At 38.7% G+C, this 10823-nt stretch overlaps 2 protein-coding genes across 2 annotated transcripts in view; one reads left to right on the top strand and one right to left on the bottom strand.

The window, feature by feature from the left end:
• Positions 1–2243, top strand: part of ddx21 (DEAD (Asp-Glu-Ala-Asp) box helicase 21) — an 8720-nt gene extending 6477 nt beyond the window's left edge. Inside the window, exons 6-8 of the mRNA XM_008405933.1 lie at positions 417–551; positions 683–727; positions 1378–2243. Of these exons, the coding sequence (XP_008404155.1) occupies positions 417–551; positions 683–727; positions 1378–1608 (411 nt within the window). The 3' untranslated portion in view covers positions 1609–2243. The remainder of the gene's footprint in view (positions 1–416; positions 552–682; positions 728–1377) is intronic.
• A 2353-nt stretch (positions 2244–4596) lies between these two features.
• chs1 (chitin synthase 1) overlaps positions 4597–10823 on the bottom strand; it is a 22959-nt gene continuing 16732 nt past the window's right edge. Inside the window, 14 exon segments of the mRNA XM_017303878.1 lie at positions 4597–4781; positions 5801–5867; positions 6077–6156; positions 6242–6376; positions 6967–7077; positions 8184–8288; positions 8470–8623; positions 8893–8974; positions 9081–9202; positions 9345–9577; positions 9655–9736; positions 10075–10189; positions 10363–10467; positions 10541–10811. Coding sequence (XP_017159367.1) covers positions 4704–4781; positions 5801–5867; positions 6077–6156; positions 6242–6376; positions 6967–7077; positions 8184–8288; positions 8470–8623; positions 8893–8974; positions 9081–9202; positions 9345–9577; positions 9655–9736; positions 10075–10189; positions 10363–10467; positions 10541–10811 — 1740 coding nt within the window. The 3' untranslated portion in view covers positions 4597–4703.

Here is a 10823-nt window from a genome sequence, read left to right as displayed (position 1 = left end):
ATGTTTATGTGTTAATAGATGAAATATTTACTTATATTTGAGTGTTACTTCACAAGACGCTCAGCGTTTCTCATAACATTTTTTATGTACTCATTTATTCTCATATTACAACTTTATTCTTGTAATAAAACAAAATGGCTTGGCCCTAATGTTCTGTTGAATTCAAAGTCCAAATAATTAGAAGCTGTAACACACGCTTGTCAAGCAAGAGGGCGTGCTGACACAACTCTGGAAATACAAGGAGCTCACTGGTGAGAAAGAAGATCCAGATTTTTCATACATTAAACTCAAAATTTGGTTGATAAAATCGATTTGTCGCCCAGCCCTACTTCTTCCTGATGCACAAAATGAGTCATTTTCTTCCATTTTGAAATGCATGCTGTAGTTATTGTGTGATATTTTGTGTGTTTTTGCAGGGCTACACCACGATGCAGCTGCAGTGCTCCCAGGAGATRCATAATCTGGGTTATGCCTGGAGAACCATTAAAGAGCAGCTGGGAGAGGACTTTGAAAACCACATTCACAGAATGACCTTCCTCAAAGGCAAAACGGTAAATCCATTCAGACGTCTCACTTCTGGAGTTGGTCGGGACCAGAAATGTAAAACACAGACATGATTTTTTATCACTGGACAAAACTGCTCACTATTTTTATTTATTTTGTGTCTGTTTGTTTGTAATAGGGAGTTTGTTTCGATGTCCCAGCCAATAAAGTCAAAGAGATTCAGGTAAGAACACCAGCACCCTCTAGTGTTCAACGCCAGAATTCTTTCTGAAATAAATTCAGAAATTGATTTTTCTTTTATTTAACCCTTTCATGCATGAATTATGATCTTTTGTGTCAGGATTTTTTTTTCTTCCAATTTTTGAAAATTTTTTCTTAAGGCATAAAAAAAGGTAGGAAAAAAGTTTTTTTTTTTTTTAGGTGATCAATCGCAATTTTCTCCAAATACAAAGTTGTTATTTGAGAAATGCATCAGTAGAATTGATTATTGTTATTGATTATTATTGGTTATCTGATGTCACAATATATATATTTTTTTTACCTGAAATAGTCGCCTGCAGTAGAAGGAGGGACCGGGTCGGTCGGCATTCTGTTTTTTCTGTCAGCCATATTGGATTTAACAAAACATATTGCATTTGCAGCTGATGGCCAGTAGTTGATGGTGTATATTATGATACGTTAGTGTCCACTTCAGTGATCTGTGCATTTATAACATAAAAATCMACAAGAAGCTCAAGAAAATGTCTTTTAGACAGCTGTCCACTGTAGTGACCCCTATGCATGAAAGGGTTATAGTGAAACAAATGTTTTGACACTTTTAGGCCAGTTTCTGTAGTTGAAATAAAACCGTCATCACTTGTTTCGCTTCGTCAGGATAATTGGAAAGACGGTCGCCGCTGGCAGCTGACTGTAGCCACAGAGCTCCCGGAGTTAGAGGAGAAGCAGTTCCCCAACCGTGGAGATAGAGGCGGGTTTAGAGGCGGGAGGGGGCGCGGCTTCGGTGGAAACGGAGGACGTAACGGCGGCTTCCGGAGCGGCGGAGGYGGAGGCTMCAACAACCGAGGAGGACACAAACGGACCTTCAACCATGCGTTTGATTACTGAACCATCAACTGATTGATGTTGTCAGCTTTGCTGTTGGTGGACTTTATTAGCCATCATTAAGAGACCGACAGAGCCGGTGAATATATTTCTGATGTAAAATATTAGATTCACATGCCACATAAGCATGAATTACTCCCCTTTGTTCAAAAGTAATACAAAAGTTGAATTTATCATCTAAAATAATGAATTCTTAGAAAAAAATACAGATGGTCCTTTATGGCTTCATATAAAACCAATATTGCTATTTGGAAGAGTTGAGCAAAAGCACAGCTCAAACACCATTAGCAACGGATGTGTTGGTTTTCCAATATTTCGATTTATAAACAAAGTATTTAAAAATRGTTTCCTGTCCTGGAGCGTCACTCTTACTGGAAGTGTCGCCGTCTTATCCTGGATCTTTGGGGAACAGCAGGAGCAGTAATCAGTCTTTGACCTCCGTCTATGTAGAGATGACTCGGCCATCAGTAGGTAAACATGTTGCATAAYGTTTTTATAACATATTTACCGTCGGATTGCTGCATTACAATCGGCTGAAACCTCRAATACATCTGTTGAATGATTGCTTTGCAATTGCCTCTGTTTAATACCTGTTCTGCTTCCATTCATTTGAATGAATTAAAAAAAGGTCAACTTGGCTGATGTTTGTTCTTCTTAAAGGTGTGGAAAAATCAGACCTTTCACTCCTAATGTATACAAGACACACATGGTCAAAGTGCATGAATGAATCAGTTTTATTACGATGTTGCAATTTTATACTGTGGTACGATGTGTTGGGATAATGTTGGTCGGAATAATAAACCTAACTGAGACGCACTCTAAACTGATACGGGAATAACATACAGGAATTTTCTGTTATTCATATCRGCATTACGCATAATCTAAACCTGTTTAGTTTTGATCTTCAGTTATAATCCTATAATTCTTGAACTWCAAGAATAAGGATTCAGAAAGAATTCACAGCATGTCACTGTTTCCCATGTTACACCTTAATTCCAAATTAATCTTTTTCCCCTAATTTCCACAGAGAAGAATCCTGTTAAGACGATGTGAAAAGTTTTTATTTTTATTCAATTTTTATTAAAACTAGAAATCACATTTACGCAAGTATTCACATCATTTCCTATGAAGCTGAAAATTGTTTCCACTGATTCTTGAGATTTTTCTWCAACGGATTTTCCTTCTGTGGAAAATTTTGTTGGTCTATCAAATCAAATCAAATTTTATTTGTATAGCACATTTCAGCAACAAGGCATTTCAGAGTGTATTTTATGATAAAAACAAAAATTCAACACAGTCGACTATTTGCCGTCGTTACACATCAGATTGTTGATTAATGATTCATTGATTATGTTTCTAAGGGAACTCTAAACTGGGGGGGGGTTTAGTCTAGATTTAAGGGAACTCAGTGTTTCGGCGGTTTTGCAGCTTTCTGGAAGTTTGTTTCAGATTTGTGGTGCATAGAAGCTGAATCCTGCTTCTCCATGTCTATAATGTCCCAGAGCTTGCATCACGTCAGAGGTCAGAAATCAGACACCAAGCATGAAATTGAAGGAGTTATCAATAGACCTCAGATCGTCTTCAGACACAAATCTGGAGAAGGATAAAAAAAATGAAGATCCTAAGAGATCTCTGGCCTCCAGGAATATATTTGCTCTTTTTCTGACCCTAAATCTGTAAAAGTCCTGGATGGAARGACGGCCCGCTCCATGATCCTCTCTGCAGGCTGACTTTAAGTTTTCTATAGACATCAGCTGGACGACAGTGGTGGATGTGCACAGGACAGACTAGATGACCAGCAGCTCCTGYTTTACTTCTTGAGTTGGAGCATGAAGGTCGTTTTTTCATGGGGCGTCTTTGTGTGGCTGTCTGGAACTGGAAGTTATCCACAGCGTTATTGGAGGGCRATCGCACCAGTTTGGACCRAACCAGTGGACCTGGCAGTCTACCTCATGCATCCAGACCAGTGTCCTGGATCTGACCGATGACATTGGTGTCATCTGCAAACTTCAGGAGTTTCTCAAGCTTTAAGTTTTGGATTTTTTTGGGTTCCGAGAAGATCTTGGAACGTCTGCAGTTTTTAATCAACGCTTTTGTTTGCGTCACAAAAATGACATTTTAATTGCAGAAAAAGAATTTATTTCATAACACATTTGATTTTCCAAATACATKTTGCTTGTACATTTTTATGATTAATAGAAATTTCTTTTTTTTTTTCCATAGTGCTTTGCGATGATTAACAGATAATTACAACATTATAATTTTAATGCAGTGCAGAAAAAGTAACACTGTCCAATACTTTGGTATTACGGTAGAAAATTCAGTATTTCTAACTATATGTGCAAATGTTGAATGTGCTGAACCGTCAGTGATTCCAGGAAAATATCTAGATATTTACTTTAAATGATTTTAAATGTTTAAAGACGATATTTCTGAAATGGAAGGAAAAATGGACTACAATGTGTTTTGCATTATATATCGCCCACATCTGCCAATCATCCAACAAAAAGATGCTCGAAATGGAAAAAAAAAAAAAACAAGCAACAACTAGACAGCACTGATATTCTGTAAACCATGCCTGTGTATCTTTGTTTTCACTTCCACTAAATTATTCCAGAGTCATACGCACACACTCTGCGACACCCTCCACAATTAGGCCCTGAAGGATGCTTTTATCCATACAAACAAAATAAATACAAATCTTAAAAGCAAACACATTTAGGTAAAACAGTCATTAAAAGCCCTCTCTCCTGTGATTTTGTTAAAACGTACTCTCTCGTTCTCATTTTGCATCGCCAAACAAAGCTTATTGAATTTGTAAAAACTGATTTCCCYTGTGCCGTTTGTTCCTCCCCACATTGATTACAATCAGTTCTTTGGGAGGGGAAACAGCTGCTGCAGAACAGATGAAAAGTTTATTATTTCCTGTGTTGACCGATTTAGAATATGGCTTTGTTACTATATAAAAAAAAAGAAGAAACCCAGGCAATATAGCTTCTCTGGAGTATGATCAAAGATGGCTGTAATGCATTGTGAATGGTGGAAGATATAAAGGAAGAATGGAAGAAATGCATGAGGAGAGGTATTCGTTTCTTGTGCTACAGCTGGAAGTCCTCACTGTGGAGAGAAACGGCGTAATGGTTCTCCACGGTCTGGTCCTCCTCCTCTTCATCCTCCTGAGTTGCAAAGCAAAAATCACATGAGGAATTTTATATTTCTTAACATACCAGAAATTTTTTTAACAACCACAATCATACAAGAGGGATGGTTAAAGGTTTCCTGATTATCATAGTTGCATTTTAGCTCATATACTGTATTTTCCGGACTACAGAGTGGACCTCACTGTAAGCCGCACCCACAAAGTAAAAAACAAAAACAACTAGAAACGTACATATATAAGCGGCACTGGGCTAGAAGTTGCTGGTATCTCCGCAGCTCTCGGTTTTTCACAATAAATCTGCTATTAAGGACGCAGCCCTGCGTCAACAACGCCGAACCATGTATTCGTTCACGCTGAGTTTACGTGCAGCGGCTACCGATCTGTACTGCCAGATCAATAGCCTTCAACTTAAAAGCTGCATCATATGAACTTCTTCATGTTGTTTCCATGATGAGGGGGTATGAGTTTAAAAACATTTCTCCGTTGTGCCGGCTGCTAGCATGTGCTTGCTCTAAATGAAAATTAGCACTTTCTTCTTTGATTTCCAATTTTGACTTCCAATGATTCACTTCCTGCTACAGAGCCCCCTGGTGGTGGGAGAAAAATCCATAGGAAAGCCGCACCAGGCTGTAAGCCGCATGGTTCAAAGCGTGGAGAAAATGTAGCGGCTTATAATCCGAAAAAATACAGTAAAAGAAGTAATAAATAACTAAATAAATAACCAGCTGCTGCAGACAAAAGTTTAACTTTAACTTTTGCTCCTTATTAGACTTTTTAAATATTCTTTCGATACATACTGTTTTATGTCGAGTTCTAAGTTGTTGATCTATAATATTCTGAAATTTGGGTTTTAATGATCAGTAAGCGTTAAAGAAAAAAAAATCAGACTAATGCTGAGAAATACATTGCTCATAATAAATATTAGATATAAATCTATATTATGTACGAGTTTAACTCTTTAAATTAATTCACTAAAGTAACTTTTTGACAATATTTGAATTCACTGGGTGCATTCGGACGGGTGTTGTTTCCTACCGGCTCTCTCTCTTTGTAGTCCTTCTCTGTGCCACGGTAGGAAACCACATGGATCAGAGTGTAGACCCTGCAAACCAAGAGACACAAACGTAAAATGACGGTCGGCCGTGTGGAAAATACTATCTAAATAATCGATTATTTTAGTCATTTTAGAGTTAATTTTACTTAATAAAAAAACGTGTAGAACATGAACAGGAATAGTGTTCTTTAAAAAGCAATGGTTTAGATAACAAAAATAAAAATAAACCGAAGCATTGAATGCATTCGTTTGTGTACCTGTGATACAACATGGCCACAAACTGGACGAKAAGAAGAATCGCAAAGGAAAACAGGAACATCAAACTGAGAGGCTCCACCTGCCAGAGGAAAACGAAACCAGCGTTTATTTTAAAGTCCCTTCGCTTTATCATTGTGTTGAACTCTATTTTCTGATGTTCCCACCTTTAGGTATTCTGTTTCATTTTTCTCCTCTGAAAACTTGGGAATCTTGATGCTGATGATGTCGTTTCCGATGAGCTGCAGGAAGAAAGTTGCTACCACCCAGAGAACGTTGATGATGAAATACAGGAAGACCGACTGTGGGAACCAGACACATTTTTGAGAATTTGGTGGCGTCTTTACGGCAGATATAACGCTTTGGAAAAACGGATCATGGACTTTTCATCACAGGACACTGTGATAAAAAAATGTTGTACCTTGTTTCGCAGCGACTTCAGTTCTTTGCCCACTCGCTTCTTGTGCTCCTCTGTATCACTTATCGGTGTCAGATATCGTTCGATCAGCTTGTCCCAGAAGTCCTTCTCACCCTAAACACACAGATAAAGGAACAGCATTTTAGGTTTTTAAAAAAAAAATACAAATAGAAATTGGAAATAAATCAATGTCGTTTTCAACTGTAGAGTTTTAGTTTTGCATCAATCCGTCCAGACGCCTGGTTGTCAGATGTAGAACGATGTGAACCATCATCTCACTTTCTCACNCGATGAGCTGCAGGAAGAAAGTTGCTACCACCCAGAGAACGTTGATGATGAAATACAGGAAGACCGACTGTGGGAACCAGACACATTTTTGAGAATTTGGTGGCGTCTTTACGGCAGATATAACGCTTTGGAAAAACGGATCATGGACTTTTCATCACAGGACACTGTGATAAAAAAATGTTGTACCTTGTTTCGCAGCGACTTCAGTTCTTTGCCCACTCGCTTCTTGTGCTCCTCTGTATCACTTATCGGTGTCAGATATCGTTCGATCAGCTTGTCCCAGAAGTCCTTCTCACCCTAAACACACAGATAAAGGAACAGCATTTTAGGTTTTTAAAAAAAAAATACAAATAGAAATTGGAAATAAATCAATGTCGTTTTCAACTGTAGAGTTTTAGTTTTGCATCAATCCGTCCAGACGCCTGGTTGTCAGATGTAGAACGATGTGAACCATCATCTCACTTTCTCACMTGCAATCAACCCAACTCAGACAGATACGCAGAACTCACTAACATCTTTTATCTTCTAACCCCAATAACGATTCTGCTAATCACGTCRGCAGTGAAGGTAACCTACTGAAGCTTAAACCAAACATCAGAGCAGGGGAAAAAAAACAAGTGACTTTGAATGCAGCACAGTTGAAAAGCTTGTTTGAGTGTTTCAAAATCTACTTATCTAATAAGATTTTCACACACAACCGTTTCTAAGATTTACAGAAATTCGTCTGAAAGGTAAAAATATCCAGTGAGTAAATGTGATTTCTGAAAACCCCACATGTTGAACCCTGACTCATAACTACGCTGCCAGCTCAGATTAAAACCTGCACAGGTTCTCCAGAACTGGACAATAATAAGCAACAAAAATATAGCCAGGGTCAGCCTTGATTTGAGCCGACATTCAAACGTCGGAGTCAGAATTTGACACAAAACATGGAAACATGGATTCGCTCTGAAGGACTCAGATCGATGTTGGTGTGAAAAATATTTTCTTCAACAGAATATTGTCCATCTGTTTGTGACTTATGAAGGCTCCTTGTAACAGAATAATGCAGCAAAGCTCAGATCGCCTCCAACTCTTCTTAAACATGATCATGAGTTCCCTGCACTCCACCGGCCTCYAGTCAAGAGGTTTACGATCCAGCAGAGCGCGTTTCAGAYGTGGTGGAATGAGTGATTTGTGTCATTTACRAGCAACAAATCTGCAGCAAATCTGTGATGTTATCAAGTCAACATGGACCCAAATCTCTGGGGAATATTTCTGACGTCTTGTAGAGTTTACTATAAAAAWAACTGAAGCAGGTCAAAGTGGATCCAACCTGTTACTAGAAACGTGTATTTAATAAAGCAGCCGGTGTGCGTACATTTGAAATGTTATTTATTCTGTGAGCTGATTGGTTTTCTTACCTCATCCAGTCTTTGAATTTGTGGGGCACTGAGGGTTTTCTCTATGGCTCGTTTCACTCTCTTTTCTAACTTCATCATTTTATTATTCTTCAGGATGTGTCGAGCCTGAGAYATAAGCAAAGTAAATCACTCAGTGATTCTACAAGTTTTATTCCAACAGAAAATATGAGTCATGTTAATTATTGCAAACTGTTGTTCTTAAGGCTGCTGTTTTAGAAACAAATGATCCCGTTTTTATGTTTTGAAAAAATAAAAAAAATAAAAAATAAAAACACATGACATCCACCTGATTGGTCAGTTCGTGCTGCAACTCGTCAATCTCAGCTTGTTCCAAAATGTCCTCGGGTCCAGCTTTGCTGAGTCTTATATTAAGCGTGTCCGTCAACATCAGGATCAGGTCTTCAACCACATCTTCCTGATTTTTGTGGCGGAGTGTGTATCTGGGAATGAAAACAATATTTACACAACTTCTACTTGGTGACGTCAATATGCTGCTGGGATTTTGTTGGACATTCGAACATGAAGCAACACGTTTTAAAACGAGACGGAGGCAATAAAATGCACATCAGTTACTTCAAAATTAGGCAGTTTTAAAATCAGTAGTCTGTAGTTTCCTTTTGTCCATTCATTAAGGTTTAAGGTTTGCTTCTTTTCCAACATTATCTCACAGGACAAAAACATGAAAACGAGGAAGCTCATCACAATTTACCGGATTTGTGCCTGCAGATTTCTCTTCATGTTGAAATAAGTTAACTTCTTCAGAAACTCTACCTTTACAGGCTCCACCCAGTCTGCACATAGAAAAATGCAYGTGTATTTACAGTTTAATCCTCTGAATGATGTGGATATTGGACATAACTGTGTCTGACTGAATATACGTTTATAACGACCGCTCACCGCTGACAGGGATGTCTTCCATTTCCTCCAAGTCTGCATTCATAAAGTCATCATCGTCTTCATCGGACGAGTAAGAGGAATCAGACTTTATGCTCTTTTTCTCATCATCGTCACTGTCATCACTGTTTACAAATATAGCAATAAATGTMAGTGTTTAGTCGATGATTCAACTGTAACTTTTTTTCTTTCTCCCTAAATACATACTGACAACACGAGGCGAAGCAGTGATAAAAATGACAACAAAAGAAGAAGAAAAATCATAACCTCTGAGAGGATGAATCTTCCTTGTCTTTCAGTGGTGCCTTTTTGTTTTGGTCAGCTAGAGGAGTTTTAGCTTCTGCGGCTTTCTCTGTGATGAGTTCAGGTTTGTCTTGAGGCTCCGGGTTTGAGGCGGCCTGCKGCTGCGTTTCATTTTTGGTGATTTGAAGGAGAGGCGCTTTCTGTGTGGCRAAACTTGTGATCTGCTGAAGCATGGGGTTTTCTGCTTCCTGGGATATCTGCGAGACAGAAGAGCAATTTAACTCGGCAGATGCTCTCGCCGAAAGGTTTGTGTCTATTTCTCTCTTGGCCGTACCTTTATGTTCATGTCCCAGCAGCAGAGCCTGCAGTCTTTGTTGCACAAAACGCTCTGAGATTTCTTCTGCTCTCCTTCTTCCCTAATGACCGAAATGACGTAAAGATAAAAATAAGGACATTAATGACAACTAAAACCTGATCCTGTGTGAATCAGGTGGATTCTGCGCGTATCGTTTTTGTGTGAGTGGTTACCATTTTGCAGTAATTCACTTTACTGTTACTCTATATCAGATTTAGTGCCTTTTAAATAACATTTGGTGTGCAGGTTAAACACTACACATTGTGGAAAGTCAAAACTCCTTTTCAGATTAAGCCAACATTTGAATTTTACATTTTAGCCAAATTTTATTATGTTATTAATCTCAAGACAATTTCAAGAAAACACTACGATGTGTATAAAATTTTATTATCTCATTACTTGGATTCTCTTGTTCCCCAAGACACATTGTTCATGTTCACCAGAGAGTAGATGGTCAGCAGGAGGTATCCACTGGGGATACAGATGAAGTACATCATACCATAGATAATCAGCCCTAGAAGACAGCAGAAAAAACKAATTAGCATAAAATTAGCAGAGYATAGCAAAGTCATTCAAAAACACTTTCAAAATCAGGAATTAACTGATTAAAACAAAAACACTCYTGAAAATAAGCACGTGATGCACTTCTGATGGAGAAYAATGTTTATGATTATAATAAAAACCTACCAAACTCTTGTGGGTGCAATATGGCCGTCACCAAGTACATAATCGCCATCGAGACCAAAAACACACCAGTGGGGGTCAGAAACGTGCCCTGCACCACCATGTCCCCTAAAAGAAGAACACTCTATGTTGGTATGCACAACAACTGCACCAATGCAGCGACGCATAAGGTTGTGCCTACCAATGATGGAGAAGAACGCCGCGGTCATWAGAAACGCRTATATAACGCTCATGACGGCAGCGATGGTTATCTGGGTATTTGCTTTAGTTGCAAAGCAGATGATGATGTAGAAGACGGGCGGGACGCAGGCGACGACGATRGCAATGGCGCCATTCATTCTGAAGATGAACTGAAAAGCTCCTGTTGGGAAAAACAACATGGAGAGCGAGGGACGTATTAACGCCTGACAGAAACATTTTGCATATTACTCATAAATAATGACCATATATGTCTTATTGGCCCA

Source organism: Poecilia reticulata, linkage group LG3 (assembly GCF_000633615.1).
Source record: "Poecilia reticulata strain Guanapo linkage group LG3, Guppy_female_1.0+MT, whole genome shotgun sequence".
Classification (NCBI taxonomy): Eukaryota; Metazoa; Chordata; class Actinopteri; order Cyprinodontiformes; family Poeciliidae; genus Poecilia; species Poecilia reticulata.
Note: the sequence above shows the minus strand (reverse complement) of the source record. Positions and strands in the feature narration are given on the sequence as shown.